Source organism: Ambystoma mexicanum, chromosome 10 (assembly GCF_040938575.1).
Source record: "Ambystoma mexicanum isolate Mex_15411 chromosome 10, UKY_AmexF1_1, whole genome shotgun sequence".
In the NCBI taxonomy this organism is placed as follows: Eukaryota; Metazoa; Chordata; class Amphibia; order Caudata; family Ambystomatidae; genus Ambystoma; species Ambystoma mexicanum.
Genome location: NC_090932.1, coordinates 1,006,770,990 through 1,006,794,435, shown reverse-complemented (window position 1 = coordinate 1,006,794,435; position 23,446 = coordinate 1,006,770,990). Strand labels below are relative to the sequence as shown.

Sequence of the window (23,446 nt, the reverse complement as noted above, 5' to 3'; positions counted from 1 at the left end):
GCAAATAAATGACAGCTAAGCTGTCATAGATTTGGTATGACGTCCACTCATCAACAGTACTTTTTTTGGCTGGTGTTTTTCTGAAAAATGTTTGCCGAAAAAACATATTGAAATGTTTGGGGGGGGGGGTGGAACAGTAAAAGAAATAGGTGGGGGGAAATACCCCCACCCCAAATAAAAAACAATTTGAGTTTTTTCAGCAAAAATATTTCTGAAAAACACCAGTTAAAAAAACAGTCGATGATATGACCGAACTTTAGATTTACCAGTTGGGAAATGTACCTGCCGAGTATCATTGTAGTCTTAACTGTGAAAGGTGCCTGTAATGTTCTCATCCCTTGCAGGAGTAATTAAGTAAGTTTTCATGTTTTTCTTTACAGCCTGAGGAGAAGACACGCCTTAATGATGAGTTGGAGCTGGCCCGAGACCAGGCCAGGAGACGGTCATTGGGTAACATCAAATTCATCGGGGAGCTGTTCAAGCTGAAGATGTTGACCGAGGCCATCATGCATGACTGCGTTGTTAAGCTTCTAAAGAATCATGATGAGGAGTCGTTAGAGTGCCTCTGCCGACTACTGTCTACCATTGGCAAGGACCTGGATTTCGAGAAGGCCAAGGTATTTTCGTTTGTCCAGTGTGTAGTCACCACTTCCAACATATTCCAGATCTTTGCTTTGAGCATTTCTGATCACTACATAGTGTTTTGGGTTGTTAGCAAAGATTTTCATTTAGCCGCTTTCCTCCCATTGCCTTCTATGGTACACTGGTAATGTTAAAGGATATTTGTACCGCTCACTATCACCACCTGAGTGGTCCTATGGCGGCTCTGAAAAGGGGAGGTGGGAATGAGTTAGTGGGAGTAAGCTGGAAAAGTGCAAGAGAGCAGTGATGTGCTGTTGGCAGCCTTAACACAGTTAACAGTTTGCTTTCCGGTGGGTAGACGTGCTGTGCGATTCTGTGATGATTGTTTTGGTGTAGTGACTTTTGTGTGGTTTGTTGTGGTATAGGGCTGTGGTTGTGTTTGGTTAGAGTTTAAGAGGTGTAGGCGGAGGGGGGAAATTGTTAGTGGATTGGTTATTGGCATCGCTATCTAGAAGCAATGTGCTGCCTTTCCACGTTTTTCTAGGTGTGGCGCGCAAACATAACTGCATGTCGATCTAGCTCCGGCACCAGCCGATATTCACTATCCCTTCCATAAATGACGCTTGCCAATATTCAGAACTGTGCCCAAATTTGGCCCCTGCCCACCTTTGGAACAGGTCTATATACGTGACTAGCTGGTATTCACGATTCCATCTAAATTTGGCCTCGATGGCATTCCTACATCCCTCAACAACTGCTACGCTAATCAGATTTGGCAATGGTCGTCATTCACAATCCAACCCAGCTGCTTGCGCTATCGCTCACATCCCCCTCATTCAAGCGATACATGCCAACACTCGCAACTACGTCTAGGCGTGCCATCTGCCATCATTCACAACTCTGTCCGGGCTCTGCGCATGCCAACGTCCATAGCTCCGTCCAAAAATGCAATTGCTAACATACATGATTCCATCTAAGTATGGCACTTGGTGGTCTCAGATTGGGGGGGGTATAATCAAAGATGCAGTCGGGGGAAAGTCCTCCCTGCCATGCTACAGGCACCACAGACTCCTCCATCGGGCCCCCTGGCCCAAGTGCAGCCGTCTTCTCCGGCTCCACAGCCAACTCTGCAGCCTCTGCCGCCTCCAGCTGCGGTCCCTGTACCCCAGCCTCCGGCGCCATATTCTACTCCACAAGATCCTCCTGATCTGCAGGCTAAGGACGAGGATCCGGACACGCCATCCTCAGCCAGGGCCTTCCATGAACGTCTTGCTGGCCTGGCGGAATACCTGGGCCTCCTCCAACCAGAGGTCGAACAGCCAGCAGTGGGAGTTCTGGCTGAAGTCCTCACGAAACGCCACTCTGCCAACATGGGGATTCCACTGCAAACCAATGTATTCGCCCTGGCCAAGAACGGTTGCTCAAGCCCCACTCGGTCCAGCCTGTCAATCAACGCCTGGACGCCAAGTACAGGCAGATGGAGGGGGCACACTATTGCTCTCGACCCACCCTCAGCCACACTCCTCGTTGATTGCTGCGGCATCACTATACTCCAAGCCTCAGTCGTCCTCAGCCGCCTCCTCTGCAGCGCTGCTAGGCAAGGAGATGATGATCTTGGAGGCGTACGGCAAGATGATCTACTCCGCCTCCTTGCACCTGTGTCAGGCCAACGCATATTCCACATAGAACTCCTCACCCAGTGCCAATCGCACTTTAAGGCGGGGCTAGCAGAAGCCAAGCTCGTAGCGCATGACCTGGAATCCACAGTGGCTCATATTGATATATCAGGCCATGCCATCTGTATCGCCACAGACATGAGGAGAACAGCCTGACTCCGGCCAACGAAATTCAAACTGGATGTCCAGGAGCGCATTCTAGATCTACCATTCGATGGGGGTTGGGAGGGGGGCTCTTCCACTCCTCTACGGATGGAGAGCTGGACAAGAACAACAACTCACAAACGGCAAAGTCTTTATCCATTCTTAGAACGCCAAAATCGTATACCCAATCTCAGCAGCGCTCGGAAAAGGGTCGCACGTATGGAGGGTTCTCCAGCATGGGGTCTGGCATGGATTCACATGCTCATGAATATTCCCCGTCGTCAGGCTGGGAATCCTCGGTAAAGAAAAAATCAGTATCAGTTTCGTTTCTGATCTGTCTTTCGTAGTAGTAACCAATCGCTGATCTCTGTGTCATACTGACCACAGCCAATGACTGCCCTCTACCTAAGCCCCGCCTCTGGCAGCCATCTTCAGATTTTACGTTCAAGTGTTGGGATTCTTGTGCTATTGCTCTCGAGCGTTAGTGCTATTTTTCACGTTTTTTCTCAGAAAAATTTCTCTTTTTTCGGTCAAAAGAGCCTCAAGCTCCACCGTTTCTTCATCCGATCAACGGGGACCCGTGTCGGATTCGTCTACGCCCCTCAAGGGTGAAGATTTCGTCGAGCCACGCTTTTGGAGGACTCCAGTCAGGCCCATCTCGAACATGGCCCAGGAGAAGGGAAGCTCAACGCCGGGTAAGCTGTTCAGGGTCTGCCCTGGATGCCAGCTTCAGAATGTCTTTAAGGAGGACGAACACTCCCTTTGCCTTTACTGCCTACATGAGGACAAGACGCACGTGGAGAAGGAATGTGCGTTTTGCGGCAATATGTCGGAGCGGACCATGAAGGACCGCCATCAACGTCTCGCCAACTGGCTGGAAGGAAAGAGCCCGTCAGGCGAGAAGAAGAAGTCCGAGCGGTCTTCTAAGACCTTTAAGGGCGCCCCAGCGACGGGGGTCCAACAGAAGGCCAAGCACCGCGAGTCCGCTGGCACCGGGAGCGCCAAACGGTCGGGCTCTATGGGCGCCAGGCAGGGCGCATCCTCCCCGGCGCCATTAACCACGAGCCAACGCTCTGGCTCGGGTAAGAGGAAGGCCGAGCACCCGGCGAAACTCCTGGAGAGACCCCGGTCGTGCCCTAAGGCCCCATCGGAGGGGGAGCGAGGTGGTGACCTTCCCCCCCCAAGGCGTTGAGCGCACCTAAGGTGGTGAAAGCCTTGATCCATCCGGCAAAGGCCTCTATCGAGACAGTCGCGGCGGCCCTGGCTCAGCCTGTGGAGGCTACAAAAGTGGTGGCGACCCCGAGGCCCAGAATCTCCCTGCCACCGCGGAGGGAGTCCTCTTTCGTGCCCATCGACAGGACCCCCGTGAAACCTCCGGAGAAGAAAAATGGGGGGCAGGATGTCGTCGACTCGGCCTCAGCCTCTGAGGAGGAGCTGATCGAAGTCTTAGGCCACGGCTCTGGCGTCTAAGAAGGCCATCCTATCGGTGGGGGGGCCCCGACGTGGAAGACGACGAGGGCGTCGAGGATGCCGACGGGGCTCCTGATCGCCCGTCGGATCACCCTCAACCAGTGCCGCAAGACAACTCGGCGGCCATTTTGTTGGCTATACAGTCCTTATGCTCGGAGATGAGGATGAGACTGCCGTTGCCACCAACGGAGGAACCGCTTCCGACGGGGGACCCGGAGCCAGGCCCTTCTGGGAGCGCTCCCCCCTAAGAGAAGAAGGATTCACCCTCCACCTCCTTTTCAGCCATCGCGCGCCCTGTTCAGCCTTCCGTCCACGACACGTGGGGATGATATGGAGACTGACACGGCCGCGACGGGTACAGACGATGAGGTTTACGAGGAGGATCTCCCGTCGTCACCTCCCACCCGGGCTTCCCCGCCCGACGAGATTGGATCGTTTCACTCCATGATCGCCAGGGCATCCAAGCTTTTCCAGCTCTGCCCAGAAGAGAAGGAAGGTTTCCTTTATCAACGGCGCGAGACCAAGAGGAAGACGGTCCTCGCTGTACCTCTACTAGACGATATTTGGGATGAGGGCCTCACCCTCCTCAAGAACCCATCCATGACGACGGCTAGAAGGGATCGGTACAAGAAGTACCGGGTCCCGGACGCGGCCCCCTTGTGCCTTTGGGCACAGCCGACCCCGGACTCGGTCGTCTCAGCGGCGGCCAGGAAGAAAGCGGGGGAAGGGGCGGCCTCTACATCAACCTCCCCGCCGGACGGCGAGTGAAAGAAATTAGACACGATGGGACGCAGAGTCATCTCGTCGGCAGCGACGACGATTAAGGCGGCCCACGCCTTGGCTATCGTAGCCCGCGACGACAGGGAGTTGTGGTACAAACTGGGCCCCCTGCTGGACTTCCTACCAGACAAGAGGGCGGAAGCCCTAGAGATCTTGCAGGAAGGAGAGGTGGCTTCGGACCACGCCATTACGATTGCGACGGACATGGCTGACACTGGATTTCACCAGTTGGGCAACGGCGTGTGCCTTAGGCAGCGTGGATGGCTCAAGGCTACTGACTTCCGTCAGGACGTGCAGACCAGAGTCTTGGACATGCCGTTCGATGGAAACAACCTGTTTGGGAAAACAGCGGACGATTCCCTTTAAGCCATCAAGGCGGACACGGAGACGGCCCGGGCTCTTGGGGTTCTCCAGCAACGACGGCCCCCTTTCGGAGCGGCGGAGGCAAACAGGGTGCCTCCAAAGGTTCCAGCGGCGGATTTTCCACCTACCGTCAAGCGGCCCGTTAGTCGTTACAGGAAGCTTACAGGGGACGAGGCAAGTCAGGCGGACCCCGCCGTCGTTGCCAAGGAGGACAAGGCGGCAAAGCCTCGTCGAAGCAGGACTGAACCGGCCGTGGGGTCGGGCCCCCACCTAAGCACCCCGGTGGGAGGCCGGCTGGCGAGCTTCGTCAGCGTGTGGGAGTCCATCTCCACCGACCGATGTGTGCTGGACGCCCTAGCTCAGGGTCACGCGCTCGAGTTTCTAAAGAGGTGCCCGCGCGTCCCCCCTGTGGCCAGGAAAGAACATCACGTTCCTCAACTTCTCTTGGAGGTAAAGGCGAGGCTCAATAAGGGCGCCATTGAGCTCGTCCCAAAGAGGCTTCGGGGCTCCAGAGTTTACTCAAGATACTTCCTCGTGAAGAAGACGACGGGAGGAAGGTGTCCCATCCTGGACCTACGACGACTGAACAAATTCATCAAGGCACAGAAGTTCCGGATGGTCACCCTCCAACACGTCCTGAGTCAACTGGAGGAGGGCGATTTCCTGTCGTCGTTGGATTTGGAGGATGCCTACTTCCATATTCCCATCCTAAAGGGACACCGAAAGTTTCTCAGGTTTATGGTCCAAGGGCGTCACTACCAGTTCAGAGCCCTTCCCTTCAGATTGAGGTCGGCACCCAGGGTGTTCACCAAGTGCCTCGCACCGGTGGCGGTGCAGCTGCGCCAAGAGGGGATCCACGTCTACCCCTACCTGGACGACTGGCTCATCCGAGCAAAGACGAAGGCGCTCGCCATGGAACACACGGCAAGGACCGTCCAACTACTCATGGACCTGGGATTCTCCATAAACTACGCCAAGTCCCACCTGGTGCCCGCGCAAGACGCGCTGTTTCTGGGAGCGAAGCTCGACACAATGTCACTTCTGGCCTCTCTGTCGGAAAAGGACGAGGGCCATCTTGGGCAAGGTGCAGCGGATGCTGGTTGCGGACGCGGCCAGGGTGAGGTCCATCAAGTCCCTCCTCGGAATTGTCTTCTTGCATTTATCTCATTCGCCTGTGCAGGCTCCGGATGCGCCCGTTGCAGGAATTCCTGGACGCGCGCTGGATCCAGACGACGGGCAGCTTCGAGGAGAGGATCACACTCGACGAGAGTTTCCGACGAGCGATCCGGTGGTGGGGCACCCGCGCGCATCTGACGGCGGGAATGGACTTCCAGACCCCCAGCCACCAGGAGACAGTGACCACGGATGCCTCCCTGGAAGGGTGGGGAGCGCACCGAAAATCTGCATGCGAGAGGCCTTTGGCTTCAGACGGAGAAGTCCCTCCATATCAACGTCCTGGAGCTCTGTGCAGTGTTTTGGGCCCTCGGGTCCTTTCTTCCGTCCCTCAAGGGCAAGGTGGTGAGGATCTTCACCGACAACACCATCACCATGTTCTACATCAGGAAGCAAGGCGGTACCAGATCCCCAGCCCTGTCCAAGGAGGCGCAGGATCTGTGGCATTGGGCCGTCGCCCAAGGGATGTTTCTGGTGCCGTTTCATCTGGCAGGGATAAAAAAAACACCATCGCCGACTCGCTCAGCAGAGAGCTGTGCTCGTGTCACGAGTGGGAACTACGACAGGATCTAGTGGACCGCCTCTTCCGACGGTGGGGCACTCCCCAGATCGCTCTGTTCGTGACGGCGACGAACTCCAAGTGCCGGAGGTTCGCCAGCAGGTTTCCCCAGCCGAGGAGCATGGGCAAAGCTTTCTCGTTCCCCTGGGAGAGCCTGTTTTTATACGCGTTCCCTCCATTGCCATTGCTGATCCGGCTCATCAACCAGCTCAAGAGGTCGCGGTGCAGGATGATCCTCGTCGCACCTGCGTGGCCGAGGCAGATCTGGTTCCCGGACCTTCTGGACTTGTCAGCGTCCCCGTCAATCAAGGTGCCAGCGGACGCGGATCTTCTCTCCAGTGAAGGAGGCGCCATCCTCCATCACGACCCGCTGAACTTGCAGGCCTGGCTCCTGCAGCGTTAGTTTGGAGGATACGACATACCGGCCGACTGCAGAGAGGTTCTTGCAAAGGCCAGGGCGTCCTCAACTCTTAAATGCTATGGACACAAATGGAAGAGGTTCTCTGTCTGGTGCCACGCACAGAAGATTAACCCTCTACGGATTACGCCTCCCCAGGTACTGCCGTACCTTCTGACGCTGGCCAAGGCTGGGCTGGCGCACGCGTCCATCAAGATTCATCTTGCTGCGATCTCCCGATACACCAGAACCACGGGGCGGACATCTTTGTGGTCTCATCGTCTGGTGAAAGAATTCATGAAGGGACTGTTCAGATCGTTCCCGTCAGTGAAGGCTCCGGCCCCGGCGTGGGAGCTCAACGTGGTGCTGACCAAGCTCATGGGACCTCCGTTCGAGCCTCTGCACTCAGCTCCGTTGAAGGTTTTGTCGTGGAAAACAGCGTTTCTTGTGGCCATCACCTCCGCACGACGAGTGGGAGAGATCCAGGCCCTATCTTGCAAGCCACCATACTTGACTTTTCACGACACGAGGGTGGTGCTCAGGACGCACCCCTCCTTCATGCCCAAGGTGCCGTCGGACTTCCACCTCAACGAACCCTTGGTGTTGCCTGTGTTTTTCCCGTCGCCTTCGTTGCCGGCTGAGAGGACTTTGCACTCGCTTGATGTGGCTAGAGCGCTGAAGTTCTACGTGGACCGCACGAAGTGTTTTCGGAAGACGTCACAACTCTTTGTGAACTTTGGACCTGTCAATCAGGGGAAGGCTCTCTCGAAGGCTTCCATTTCCAGATGGCTCTCCGGCTGTATCATGTACTGTCATCGGTTGGCAAACCGACTGCTGCCTGGCCGCCCGAAAGCCCATTCCACCAGAGCGATCGCAGCTACCACGGCGTTCCTATCTGGTGTGCCCCTGCTGGACATATGCAGGGCTGCGACATGGAGGTCGACGCACACCTTCACGAAATTCTACTGCGTCGATCGGGATTCCAGGGAGGAGTCCAGGGTCGGACAAGCAGTGCTGCGCAACCTGTTCGCCTGAGGTGAGCCTGGTGAGGAGGTAAGATTGCTTAATGTTGAGTTTGATGTAATGCTTAATGTTGAGCCTTTGCCACCTCCCGTGGTTGTGCATGTGTGTACTGCTATGTATTCTTTATTCATGAGCATGTGAATCCATGCCAGACCCCATGCTGGAGAAGGAACAAGTTACTTACCTGTAACTGTTGTTCTCCAGCATGGGTCTGGCATGGATTCACATGCGAACCCTCCCGCCTACCCCTCTGCGGCTCTTCACTTGGTCATACTGCCACTTCACGTGCTTCCAAATCTGAAGATGGCTGCCAGAGGCGGGGCTTAGGTAGAGGGCCGTCATTGGCTGTGGTCAGTATGACGCAGAGACCGTGATTGGTTACTACTACGAAAGACAGATCAGAAACGAAACTGATACTGGTTTTTTCTTTACCGAGGATTCCCAGCCTGACGACTGGGAATATTCATGAGCATGTGAATCCATGCCAGACCCATGCTGGAGAACAGCAGTTACAGGTAAGTAACTTGTTCCTTCCTCCATCTCTCCACCCGGACCTAACTTGGTGGTCCATGGACTGCAACCTATAGACGGGCAAGCCCTTTCGGCCACCCTCTCCGCAGGCCACCATCACCAGACTCCTCGCTAGAGGCTGGGGACCCACCCTGGACGATCTCTGGGTCCACAGCACATGGACGCGACATGAGCAGGAATACCACATCAATTAGTTGGAGGTTAACGCCATCTGGCTAGAGCTTGGAGCATTTCTACCACTTCTCAGGGGAAAGGTTGTCCTCATCCAGACCGACAACTCGACTAGCATGTATTACATCAACAATCGGGGAGGCACCAGATCCCCTCCTCTGTGCATACTGGCGATCAGCATGTGGGAATGGTCCCTGGAAAATGACAATTTCCTCTCGGCAGTCCACCTCCCGTGGGAATCCAACCTGGAGGCGGACAGGCTCAGCAGGCTGGGAGCGGACAATTACGAGTGGCAGCTAAACAACCTTGTTGTTCAGGAGATTTTAACAGGTGGGGTCATCCCCAAGTGGATGTCTTTGCTGCCTGGCACAACAACTCAGTTTGCATCCTGACAGGGTCTGGGCGATGCATGTCCCCTCCAGTGGACCGACAGGAAGGCCTACGCCTTTTGGCCTACTCCCATGATCCACAGGGTAATTTGCAAGATCAAGGAGTCTCACAGAGACTGCATCATTCTGATGGCCCCATGGTGACCGGCCAGGCCATGGTTTATGCAACTACTCAGCCTCTCGGAGGTGCCCCCGATACACCTTCCGACGGGCTCAGAACATGTTCTGGCGCAGCTGGGGGACAGAATCATCCACCCCGCGCCAGGGAAAATAGCCCTCACAGCGTGGTACCTGAGCAGGTAACGCATCGGCACCTTAGCCTTTCACAGGCCAATCTGGAGATCATAAAGGGTGCCAGGAGCAAAGCCACCAGGGCCCAGTACAAAAGCAAATGGACCAGTTTCTGCCACTGTGCAGACTCCAAGGGAATTGGCCCCTTGGCCTATAATTTGGACGACTTGCTCTCCTTTTTGGCGCACCTCGCTCATTCGGGCGTACAGTTGGACACCTGCCGTACATAACTTGCAGCCATTGGGCTTACAGGAACTCGGAGGAAGGCATTTTTTCCTCCTCCAACCCTACCCTCAAACATCTGTCTGGTCTCACTAAGCTCTACTTGCCCGTCAAGAGACCACACCCTGTGTGGGACCTTAACATAGTCTTGGGCACCCTAGCACACAAACCATTCGAGCCACTGGTGTCCGTGGGCATTAGGCTGGTCCCCATCAAGACGGCCTTACTAGTTGCTCTTACCTCGGCTCGCAGAGTCCGAGATCCAGCCACTGGTCACCTCTGAACCATATACCACCTTTCACAAGGACAAGGTAGCCATGCAGACGCACCCTGTATTTCTGCCCAACGTTCCATCTCCATTTCATTTGAACAAAGAAATAGTCCTTCCTACGTTCTTTCCCGATCCCAAGGACGTAGCACAGAGTGCTGCACTGCCTGGATGTCGGGCGTGCCCTAAAATTCTTCTTGAACAGAACCAAGGGCTTCCGCAAGTTGGACGCTCTATTTGTCACGTTCGGAGGCTTGACCCCAGGCTATCAGGCCTCTTAAGGCCTCCATATCCCGCTGTATGGTCTGTGCCATCAAGGAAGCATACGAGGGCCAGCACAAGCCGCACCTGGCCAACATGCATGCCCGCGCAGTCGGGGCCAAGGCATCTCTTTCCGGTGCCACGTCCCTTAGCAAGTCATAAGCAGGGCGGCCACTTGGACCTCTTCCTCTGCTTTCTGCAAGCATTACTGTTTGGATGCCGGCTTTAGATCTGATGCGGCTTTCAGACAGGCGATTCTCTGGAACCAGTTTGCATAAGGACGGCCTCCTGTCCACTCTGGGACGGCAATCAGTTATTCTCCAGCATTGGATCTTTCATGGATTCACATGCTTAGAATATTCCCCGTCGTCAGACTGGGAACCCTCGGTACACATATATAGTCGTTTCCTATAGGAAAAAACTTCCGACACTTGTGTGTCCTATTCACATCTACGTCCTCTCTGGGGCCGTTCACGCATGCCCCGTAGGACGTAGCGGTATAAAAGCCCCGCCCCCGCGGGTCCCGTCAGATTTCAACCGTCTCCAAAGATAGTGGGATCTCCTCGCGTAGTCTCTCCTGCTAGATTTTTCGAATTGTCGAACTCCTGTGAGTTTAATTTTTTCGGAATGTCGGGAAAACCTCTATTTCGCCCATGTGCCACGTGCGGATTGAAGGTTTACGAGGGGGACGGCCATTTAGACTGTATTTATTGCCTCCACCCTCACCACTCGGCAGACCAGTGTGAAATATGTAAAGGTTTTTCCCAGAAAACCCTGAAGGATCGAAACCGACGGCTGGTATCATGGTTAAATGACGGTGCGGGAGCATACCCTCAGTCAGAAGTGGGCTCTGTGCGCAGCGTGGCCTCTGCGAAAACATCAGGAGCCCCTCGACGCCGAACTTCTTCGGAACCTCCGGCTAAGAAGTCACGACCTGTGGAAAAGGACGTTTCACGAAGTCACTCTTCTAAGGACTCTTCTAAAGACTCTGCAAGAAAGACATCGTCGTCAACTTCGTCGAGGAAAGGAAAGGCCTAAATCCTCCTCGGGCGATCAACACAGATCAGCCACGAGTAGAGATTCGGATAAACGCAGGGAGAGCGCTGTGAAGGCGGGACCGCCTAAACCACCTGCAGGCCCAACGTCGACGACGACAAACCAGTCGGTGTCCTCACTGCCTCTGACGCAGTCGATTTCACCGGTCATCAACCCAGCGACGACCTCGGCGACTATGTCCTCGTCGACGGAAGTTCTGGCCTGGAGACCAGAAGTATTCGATATGGGGTTGCCTGACACATTGCTACAGGAACAGGCAGCGTCAATTGCCTCGAAAGAAGACGGCTTCAGAATTGTGAGCCCTGAGGACCTCAGGTTTCCATCAGGAGCAACCTGCTCTCAGGTGTTTACTCAACCTCCAAGCTCTCAGGCGACCCTGTCCATGGAGGTACTGTCCTCCTTACACTCGCTGCTGAAATCGCTGGACGAAAGGCTTCCACCTGTACCGTCGACACCCCCCGTAGACGAGCCCGGCCCTTCACGCCGCCCGACCAGATCGATCGGGGTTCCACCTGTTCCAGCAGTCCAGGAGGAAGGTGAGCTTTCAGACTCCCTATCCGACCATGGGTCAGCGTCAGATATATCCCTCTCACCATCTAGGGATCCATCCTGGGTGTCGGATGTGGAAATGGAAACACCAAAGAGTCCCACTCACCCGTCACCACCGGACGATATAGGTGCTTTTCATTCCATGATGGAAAAAGCGTGCAAGGAGTTTGGCCTGGTCCAACAGGAGGAGAAAAAGGACTGTTTTCTTTTTGACCATATGGGCAAGAGTAGACGCTCAATATTCTCAATACCCATTTTAGACCATGTCTGGAAAGAAGGTGTTCAAACCATGTCACCCATTTTCTGAGCCTGCTGTCAAAGGCCGCATTGAAAAGAAATTTAAAGTACCAGACTCTACACCGAATTGTCTTTCGGCTCAGCCTACACCGGACTCGGTGGTGTCGTCGGCGGCGACGAGAAAAGCAAAGGCCCAACATAAATGCTCTACCCCTCCAGATAATGAGGCGAGGCGCCAAGACGTGTTTGGTAAGAGGGTTCTTTCTGTGGGGTCCTCAACGGTGAAAGCAGCTAACTCCCTGGCGATTGTGGCCAGATATGACAGGGAGATGTGGCACAGACTGGCACCTATTCTGGACCACCTCCCGGAAGAACATAGAAGAACGGCTATGTCCCTGGTTCGAGAAGGCGAAGAAGCATCTAATCATGCTATTAACATAGCGGTGGACCTGGCAGATTCGGGTTTTAAACAAATAAATAACAGAGTTGTTCTAAGACGCCAGGCTTGGCTTAAGTGCACCAACTTCAGACCCGAAGTACAGTATAAAGTTTTGGACATGCCCTTCGAAGGTGATCTTCTTTTCGGAGAAAAGGTGGACGAGGCCTTGAAGGGCATGAAGGAGGACTCAGATACAGCACGCTCGTTGGGTTCTCTCCAGAGCGGTAAGTCCTTTCGTTCTTTTCGTCCCTTTAGAGGAGCATCTGGAAACTCAAGATTCTCGGCAACCAGGGACAGATCTTTTGGTAGATCAGCGTATCCTTCCCAAGGATATAGACGCGCCTCTCAGAACTCAAGCCGGCGCAGAAACTTCCAGTCTTCCAAGAGACGACCAACTTATTCGTCGTCGACGAGCAAACAGAAAGACCAACAATGACAGGAAGCGTACCGTTCTGGGAGGAAGAGTGTCAAGCTGCATCGAGGAATGGGAGACCATCACAACAGATCAGTGGGTTTTGGACACTGTGAGGTACGGACATTCCCTACTGTTCAAATGCAAACCTCCAAAATGTCCACCAATACACCTACCCCAGCCACATCTAAACATCTTGCGGCAGGAAGTAACACTCATGTTACAGAAAGGCGCCATCGAATTAGTCCCTGCATCGCAGAAAGGCCTAGGGGTATACTCACGGTGTTTTGTGGTAAAGAAACCAAACGGAAAATGGCACCCTATTCTCGACCTGCGAGACCTCAACAAGACCCTACAGAGTCAAAAATTCAAAATGCTTACACTGCAGGAGGTGATCAGATCCGTCCAAAGGGACGATTTTTTGGCGTCACTAGATCTACAGGACGCGTACTTCCACATTCTGGTGTGTCAAAAACACAGGAGGTTTCTGAGGTTCATGGTAGGTCAGACACACTACCAATTTGCAGTGCTCCCATTTGGTCTAAAGTCCTCCCCAAGAACGTTTACAAAATGTTTGGCACCTGTGGCAGCCTGGCTGCGAAAGGGAGGGCATCATGTATACCCGTACCTCGACGACTGGCTTGTGAGGGGATCCTCCCCAGCGTCGACCAACGACAGCGTACAAGCCACCTTACACCTTCTGCAACGACTGGGGTTCGCAGTGAACTTCGAAAAGTCTTCTCTAAAGCCCTCAAGGAGCTTGAAGTTCTTGGGAGCTCAATTCGAAACCCACTCGGGAATAGTGAAACCGTCCCTAGACAGAATATTGAAGATCGAACAACTGACGAGTCGACTTCGCCTACAGAGCACATTTTCCGTGAGAAAATATGTGGCAATCCTGGGTTCCATGGCTTTGTGCATCCACCTAGTAGCAAATTGCCGATTGTTCATGAGGCCTCTACAGGAGTTCCTGTTGGACAGATGGAAGCAGGCCACGGGCCGGTGGTCAGACAGGATAACCGTCGACGACGAGGGTGTCATCAGATCCCTCCAATGGTGGAAAATCTTTCACAACCTGGACAGAGGGGTTCCTTTACAAGAGCCGGAATTTCAGAACACCATCATCACAGACGCCTCCCTGACAGGCTGGGGAGCACACATGAACGATCATCAAACCCAGGGCAGATGGTCTTCGACCGAATCGCACCTACACATCAACGTGCTGGAACTGAGGGCAGTGAGATGGGCCTTGAAATCCTTCCTTCCACATATCAAAGGATCAAAAGTAAGAGCGCTGACAGACAACACGACAGCCATGTTCTACTTGATAAAGCAAGGCGGCACCAGATCCAGGACCCTTTCGGCGGAAGCTCAAAAGATCTGGCACTGGGCGTTGAAACGCAACATATCCTTAGTGGCTTACCATCTTCCGGGTGTGAAGAATGTGCAAGCGGATTCCCTAAGCAGGACAATGGCTCAAATACACGAGTGGGAACTGGACACCGGTCAGCTACAAATAATCTTCGAAAGGTGGGGGACCCCATCAATCGACCTCTTCGCAACGAAAGAAAACAGGAAATGCGAACAGTTTGCGAGCAGATGGCCTCAAAAAGGATCCCTGGGGGAAGCGTTCTCGTTTCCTTGGACGGACAAATTCCTGTACGCTTTCCCTCCGCTCCCCCTTATACGGAGGACAATCCAGGGTATTCGCAGGTACAAATGCCGGGTCATCCTAGTGGCACCGTATTGGCCGAGACAACCATGGTTTTCAGACCTCCTACATCTGTCGTTGGAACAGCCTATAACTCTCCAGAAAGTGCCGAACCTACTGTCCAGGGACAAGGGAACGGTGTGGCATCACAATCCGGACAGCCTCAACTTAACAGCATGGCTCCTGACTTTTCAGAGTTCGGCAGCTTGAAAGTCTCGTCGGATTGCCGGAGAATTCTGCAGGCGGCTAGGGCCCCTTCGACTAACAAATCATACATATGCAAATGGCGAAGGTTTTATACGTGGTGTCAAACACAGCACGAAATTCAGCCTTTAGAAGTAACCCCTGAGCAAATTCTTCCGTATCTTCTTCACCTAGCTTAGAGTGGGCTGTCGTCCATCAAAGTGCACTTGGCGGCCATTTCAAGGTTTACGAGGAGGAGACAGTCTTCACCATTATTCAGTGACAGACTGGTGAAACATTTCATGAGGGGTCTCTTTAGAACTTCCCCCCTACGAAGCGGTTCCCACCATCGTGGAGTTTAAATGTGGTGTTGGCTACCTTAATGAAGCCTCCATTTGAGCCAATGGCCTCTTCATCCATGCAGTTCCTATCTTGGAAACTGGCTTTCTTAATTGCCATTACATCGGCTACGAGAATGTCGGAATTAGTCATTGGTCATAGATCCTCCATATATGAGATTCTTTAAGGACAAAGTAATTTTATCAACTAACCCTACTTTCATACCGAAAGTACCGACAGTCTATCACAAGCACTCGACCCTGGTCCTTCCTACTTTCTTTGCGTCCCCGTCGGCGGCGGCGGAAAAAGCCCTTCATACTCTGGACGTCAAAAGGGCGTTAAAATTTTACCTGCAAAGGACGCAAGATATCCGAACTACCAGACAGTTGTTCATTGCCTACGGCCCGTCGGCGAGAGGAAGGCAATCTCCAAGCAAGGCCTGGCTCGTTGGGTCTCTTCGGCAATTACTTTTAGTCACTCCAAGGCTGGGAGACCTCTACAAGGACGCCCTAGAGCCCATTCCACGAGATCGACAGCCTCCTCCGCGGCTCTATGGGCAGGAATTCCTCTGACAGACATCTGCCAGGCGGCGGCATGGTCTGTCCCACACACGTTTACACGCCATTACTGCCTGGAAAGGCAGCACGCGGATGAGGTACAGATGGGAAGGGCAGTTCTGCGCCATCTGTTTCAATGAGGTAAGCCAAAAACGGTTAAGCTTTTGTCTTTTGCCTTGCCTATTCTGGTTGGTTAGTGTGCCTGTTTGAGCAATATAGGTATATATATATATATATATATATATATATATATATATATATAATGAATATGTATATATCGGAAAATATGTTGCTGCCTATGTGCCTATATATATTAGGTTTTGGGGTGTTTTTTGTAGTGTTACATTGCATTCTCACCACCTTCTTTTAGGATACTGCTATACAATCTATTCTAAGCATGTGAATCCATGAAAGATCCAATGCTGGAGAAGGGAGTAGTTTCTTACCTGTAACTCCATTTCTCCAGCGTTGGTATCTTTCATGGATTCACATGCGCCCACCAGCCTCCCCGGAATGCAATGTGCAAGATATGTGCATAAGCAGGTTCCCCTTTCTACTTTGGAGGGGCCGAAATCTGACGGGACCCGCGGGCGCGGGGCTTTTATACCGCTACGTCCTACGGGGCATGCGTGAACGGCCCCAGAGAGGACGTAGATGTGAATAGGACACACAAGTGTCGGAAGTTTTTTCCTATAGGAAATGACTATATATGTGTACCGAGGGTTCCCAGTCTGACGACGGGGAATATTCTAAGCATGTGAATCCATGAAAGATACCAACGCTGGAGAAATGGAGTTACAGGTAAGAAACTACTCCCTAATCGCCCATAGAGAATGGAGGAAAGGGGACTATGGACTAAGAGTACGTTAGTCACTACGGTGAGTAACTTATAATATTTGAAAGGATCGTGGTACTGTTCCTGTTAGTGAAAAATGTAGGAGGGTTCTGAAGTATTCTGATGGCGTTCCTTGTCGAGGATTGATTTGTAGAAGTCTGGGGTCCATGGGTGATCCTGCATTCTTGCTGTGAGGGAAGTTTTGGAGTTTGTGCTGTGGCTCTTCAAAAAGTCTACCAGCAGGTGAGACTCTATAAAACTATCCTTTGGTATCCAGGCCCCCAACTCTTCGTATAAGTCTGTACTATACAAAGGTTTGGTAGAATGGCATAGCAGTCCGGCCTATCTTCTGAGGAGGATGTGAGCTGTAGCTACAATGAACCCAGTAACTACACTAGCCCAATAAAACTCACACTTGTAGTTCTAGTAAAATATACTTCTGATGTTTGTCAATGAGTATTGCATCTAGTCTTTCGAGAATCGAAAGGGGACTTTGACAATGGCGTGCCTGTAACACTATCCCTATGTGACATATAGTGTACCCAAGATCCCTCGCGGATTGAGTTCCTGTTTTTTTCCGCCCATATAACCCGTCGCCTTTATGCAGAGTTTGTAAAGAACGTTGCTATTGTCCAGCGACCTTTGGTCAAATAATTCTATAAATATAGTTAAGATCACCCCTCCAGTCCCTTGTCTAGACGGCTGTTCCAGTTTCTGCCGAAGACCTGCAAGATTTGACGGACGGTGATCCTGTCGGCGTTGCCGACCACGTATATCGTAGGCAGAGTCGGGTCCGGTGGACATTTCTTTTCAAACTGCAAATGCCTTTTCAATAACTCTACCTGATCCATCCATTCCATTCGTTCTATCCACTCCGTCTGTCTGTCCCATCCACTCCGTCTGTCCCATTACATTAGGCAATTTAGTTTTTTGTTTGTTCTATCGGTTACTATGGTGGATTTTATTGATTTATTTATAACTATATATATATTTCTGATGTTTGTTAATCTGCTTAGAATCACATGCTGTGCATAGGTCCGACATCCAGTGGTCACTGCGGAGTATTGCATTTTGTTTTTCGTAGTCGAAAAGGGACGTCGACAAGGCGTGTCTGAAATACTATCCCTATAGTGACGTGCTTTGTACCCACAATCCCTCACGCGTCGAGGTCCCTCAGATTGTTTTTTTCCGCCCAGCTACTGGTCGCCTTTCCGCGGAGCTTCTCGAGAGACATTGCAGATTCCATCTCCTCAACCTTTGGTCGTTTTTCCTGTTTAATATATAACATATCGATCCCTCCCTCGACGCAGTTGTGAAGCTGTCTCCGCCGAGCAAGATCTTCGACGGAGGGGACGAGCGGAGGAGATCCTTCGGCGTTGCCTAACACGTGGCCTGGCCTCGCAGGCCAAATACAGTAGGGAGAGTGGAGTCGTGGGACATCTCTGGTTCTTTTCTGAGAATGCCTTTCCTTTTCCCCTTCCTTTCCCTTGGGGTCGTTATCACGATTTATTGCCTCGGGTATGGGGAGGACACCCTTTAGGTTTTGCCCACTTTGCAAGGGCAAGTTTACTTGGAAGGACAAGCATTCACGGTGTAACCGCTGCTTGCCCCTCGATCACAAAGAGGAGGGTTGCACGGCTTGTCGGCTTCTGAAGCCAAAGACTCTAAAAGACCGTAGGGTCAAGAGGTGGGCGGCCTACGCTATGTCGAAGGCCGATTCTTCACCCGCCGCTGCTACCACCGACAGTGACGAGGAACGTGATAACACGACCTCCGCTACGGAAGTCGTACACCCCTCTAAAGAGCGCTCGCGCTCTTCGTCGTCTGTCCCCGGCCCCGACGGGCTCGGCTCACGCCCTGCTTATGGGGATGAACACCCCGGCGACACTGACGCACACGACACCACACATAAGCACACAACCCATAGCTCTTCTTCGTCGAAGACGAAGAAAGCATCAGCGCCCAAGGAGACGCAGGTTCCACCGGTGGCCTCCTCGGACCGTTCAGGTTCGAAGCCCCTCTCGCAGCCGCGACCAGCGAGTGAGCTTTCGGCAAATAAGGGCGCCGCCCCCAAACCATCGGCCGGCGCGCACCAGCAGAGAGCGCACGCCGCCGTAGAACGATCGACACCCGTAACATCGAAACCACAGCCCTCGACTGACAAACGAGTCGCAGAGAGCTTGTCGAGGATCGTTGTAGCCGACGCCCAGAAGCGTACGCCGAAAGACACGTCGAGCGCTACGCAGAGGTCGAAAGACACACCGAAAAAGCCCGAAGAAAGACGGGGACTACCCCCTTCAGTCGGGGGGACCCCCAGCACACCGGAAGGCTTTTCGGAAGGCGGCGGGACACTTTCCTCGACGTTATGGGAGAGGTCGAGCCGTTTTCAGCTAGATGACACTAATTCTCCCCCGCTAGACCGCTCAGGGGTACCCCATGAAACCATGGAAAGGCTCCATCTCTGCATGGAGAGAATGGAGAGGTTTATGAAGACCCAGAACCCTCCCACTCCCAAGAGAACAAGAGAAGGGCCTCAGGAGGACCCCAGGGCCAAATATCCGAGACTAGTCAATCCCCAGCAGGACTCAGCCTCAGACTTCCATAATGTGTATGACCTCACTGGTGAGGAACAATACTTGGAGGAGGAGGATGAATTTGTGGACGATGAAGAGGGACAGAACCAGGAGGAAGGTCTGGAAGACAGCCCAGTCATGGTAGGAGAAGGCTTCGGAGAAAATCCAGAAGGACCTTCTCATCCCTGGCAATCCCCATCAGTATATTCGGACACTGATGTCCTGAACCTAAATCCTCCTGACAATTCACCTGTTAGAAACACGTCTCCCATTGACGATCAGCCCACATTCAATGCCCTGTTGCGCAGAGCAGCAGCACATTTCGAACTGGACACTGGGGAGATCTCTCCTGAAATAGACTTTGTGGAAAGAGTAATTAAGGAGAAAACCCCCAGTCACCCAGACCATTCCCCTCCTTGCTTCAGTGAAGAGAAGAATCATCCCTTCGCTATCCACACCCGCACTAATCAGAGGAGTTAATCCAAGAATTGAAAAACTTTTCACTCCTTCACCCTCAGACCCGCTGTACATCAGGGGACATTCCATTCCAGATTCCCTTGTAGTAACTAATACAAGGAAGAGGGCAGGGGTGCCGCTGTCCACCAGCGAGGCACCACCTGACAAGGAGGGCAAGAGGTTATATGCCCTTGCAAAGAGAGTCACATTCTCGGCTGCCTTTTCGACAAGAATTTCGAACAACAATTCTTTGCTAGCTAGCTACGCGGACATTCTCTCTGCACCCTGCTCCCCCCCCCCAGGATGAGACTGACCCGGATACAACGACGGTGGGTTAGGGGACCTCCTGTCGCCTACCCCAGATCGTCCCTGTCGGGTGATAGTCACTTTTCATTGGCTGTCTAGAGCTTCGGGGCTGTTCCAGCTTGCTCTAGAGGAGAAAGAGGGTTTCTTATACCAGCACCGCGAGGCGAAGACAAAGACCATCCTCTTGGTCCCACTTCTGGATGAGATTTGGGACGAGGGACTGTCCCTCATGAAGAAACCTTCTACGGCCCTGGCGAAGAGGAATTGCCTTGAGACGTACAGGGTGCCGGGCTCGGCGTCCTTGTGCTTGCGGGCCCAACTGTCGCCGGACTCTGGTATCAGCGGCAGCCAAGAAGTCGTCGTCGGTCACTTCTTCCTCGGCAGCGTCTACCCCTCTGGACAGCGAGAGGTAGAAATTAGATGCCATGGGATGACTGGTTATCTACTCTGCGGCCACTACCATAAAGGCTGCCCGCACCCTCGCCATCGTAGCGCGCTACGACCGAGAGCTATAGTTCAAGATCGCTCCCATCCTGGACTTCCTCCCCGATGACAAGAGGTCGGAAGCGTTGGAAATTCTGCAGGAAGGCGAGGGTGTGTCGGACCACGCCATCACGGTGGCCACTGGCGCCGGGTTCCGCCAGATGGGCAACAGCGTTTGCCTTCGTCATTGTGGCTGGCTCAAGGCCACCATCTTTCGTCATGACTTTGAGACAAGGGTTTTGGATATGCCCTTTGACGGAGACAACTTCTTCAGGAAGGCTGTAGATGAGTCTCTACAGGCCATCAAGGTGAACACCGAGACGGCTCATACTTTGGGCACTCATCAGCAGCGACGGCCGTCCTTTCGGCCCTCAGGAGGCAAGTCCCAAGGATCTTCCAAAGGTTTCGGCAGGAGCTCTTCTTCCTAACACCAGCCCTCCCGCTCCTTGGCCGAGGAAACCAACAGGGGACGTTCCAAGGCTTCCGAAGAAGGTCGTTGTCGCCAGGGACCCCAAGGCGACCCTTCGACATCCAAACAGGATAGAACTGGTCGTGGAGTCAGGCTCCCACCGGTGCACCACAGTGGAAGGCCGGCTGGCTAAATTCGTCAGCGTGTGGAAGACCGTCTCCACCGACCGTTGGGTGCTAGACTCTCTCACCCACGGACACACCCTTGAATTTCAACGAAAGTGTCCACGGATATCACCGGTGGCCCGGCAGGAAAACTACGTCCCTCAACTGCTAGTGGAGGTGCAGGCCATGCTACAGAAAGGCGCAATGGAGCTCATCCGGGGTGTACTGAAGATACTTCTTTGTGAAATAGAAGACCGGGGGGATGGAGACCCATCCTGGACCTCCGACGACTGAACAAATACATAAAGTCCCAAAAGTTCTAAACGCTCACTCTTCAGCATGTGCTTTGACAGCTGGAATAGGGAGACTTTCTGTCCTCGCTGTGTACTTCCACATCCCAATTCATAATGGACACCGCAGGTTTCTGTGCTTTGTCATTCAGCAGAAGCATTACCAATTCAAGGCCCTCCCCTTCGGACTGAAGTCGGCGCCAATGGTTTTCACCAAGTGCTTGGCGCATCTGCAACTACAATAGAACCACGTCTACCCTTAGTTCGACCGACTGACTCATCCGGGCCAGTTCGAAGAACATTGCTGTCATCCTCACGGCAAGTACTGTCCGGCTCCTGACGGATCTATGAACTTCGAGAACGAGCGTTTCCGTCGAGCGATATGGGTGGTGGGGTGTGTTGAGGAAAATTCTCATAAATGTGCTAATTCCCTTCACCTTGGAGACCCCCAGCAACTTTGCTGTATTTTGAGGACTTGATTTTTTTACCTGGAGAGTGTGGCCCTTTTCCCACTCTGTTTTGAAATATGTTTTACTCTTGTTTCTTTTGGTTATGGAGTCTTACCAACTCCATAAGCATCAACTTTTCATTTGTCACAAAGCACCCTCAGTCCAGTTGCACAGGGAAACGTGTTCAGGCTTTCCCAAGGCTTGAATTCCTTCTCTGGGATAAACTGTTTCCCAGAGTAAGTAAAGTGAAATTAACCTTACTAGTCTTTTAAATTCCTAGGCCCAGCACACCTTATCTTACAATAGAGTTCTGGAGGGGTTACTTAGTATCCCCTGTGTCTAGATACTCATGTAGCAGTCAAATGCTAGCCTTTCCTCTCAGAATGGCTGGTGGCAGTGGCTTTACAACAAACTACCATGATTTTTCCAGACCACGAACTAGTCGTAGCTTCGGTATCGTTAAATCGCGGGAGCCATGTTTTTCAAGATGGCGTCTGAGCCTCCGCCCCCCCCCTCTGTAAACTGGTCCCGGTCGTCTTTTTTCACCATTTCTTTGTGGAAATGTCCTTCTAGAGTTTAGCTCTGCGCGCCAAACCAGGTTTGGTCTTTGTTCATTCGCCTTTTTTGCGTGCTTCAGGGGTGAAGACGGCCTCTGGCGCCCAAGTATCTGGGGTGGGCAGGAAGTGAGGGTGGTGCCCCAAACTCCCTGTGCTTAGTTTCCTAGGAGACCCAAATGCACTCTGGTGATTGGCTGGCTGACTGTCCGGCAAGGACAGCCACCCTGCTGGTTGAGTGACAGCTAGACTGGAATGAATGGGAGAGAACTGAAAAAAGGTGAGTCTCTTGGCTTGGAAGGCAGAGTTGACCACTGGAACGAAAGAACGGAAGACACGCTTCAAGAGGACGGTAGCTGCAACTCCTGGACCGTTGGTTTGCCTGAAGCCCTGCTGCAGGTCCGAATCGCCAAGTTCACCTCGACAAAGAAGCCCCTGCAAGGACGACTTCTCCCTTTTGAGTTGGTGGGACCTATCAACTCGACAGTAAGCCACCTGGATACCATCAATCTCAGAGCTGGTTGCATTTTCCTCAGTGCTGCAGGAAACCTTATAACCAAGGAGAGGGACACCAGTTTGTGTGCGTTATTTACAGCAACCGGAATTGAAGTTTGCAAAGGGCCATCTTGTTGACCAGTCCCAGTGCAGGAGTCCCCCGACGTCCTCCCTCTTGTCCCCACGACTGAGGCACGGGAACAGCGAGATCTGCAGGACCTGCCAGGAACAGAAGTTATCAGCTGCATTTTTTTCTTCATTGAAAGGTACTGTGAAATCCGACAGAGTACGTACTCTGGCGGTGAAAGTGCTTGAAACATTTACAACTCGCAGGCCTAATTGGCTTGTGACCCAACATATGATTCTTCTTTTTACAAACTATTTCCAAGAACTTGTGCAAACTTTACCGTTTACACACCAGAACCGCTTTATCCTATCCAAGACTTTAGCCCATTGACTTTGGCCTAGCCAATTGAATTGACTCTTCTGGTGAACTCAGTCACTCGCCTTTCATATTCTAATAATCTTTGCCTTTTACTCCTCTTGAAAAGAATTCTGAAATAATATTTTAATATATTTGTGTGATTATATTGCCTCCTTCTAACGAATATTTTATAACTGACAGATAAATTAATAAGTATTTATCAAA

General features: G+C 52.6%; 1 protein-coding gene across 12 annotated transcripts in view; it reads left to right on the top strand.

The window, feature by feature from the left end:
- Positions 1-23,446, top strand: part of EIF4G1 (eukaryotic translation initiation factor 4 gamma 1) — a 1,670,216-nt gene that overhangs the window by 1,345,902 nt on the left and 300,868 nt on the right. For all 12 annotated transcript variants that reach the window (XM_069618798.1, XM_069618805.1, XM_069618804.1 and 9 more), the window contains one exon: positions 381-617. In XM_069618798.1, the coding sequence (XP_069474899.1) occupies positions 381-617 (237 nt within the window). The remainder of the gene's footprint in view (positions 1-380; positions 618-23,446) is intronic.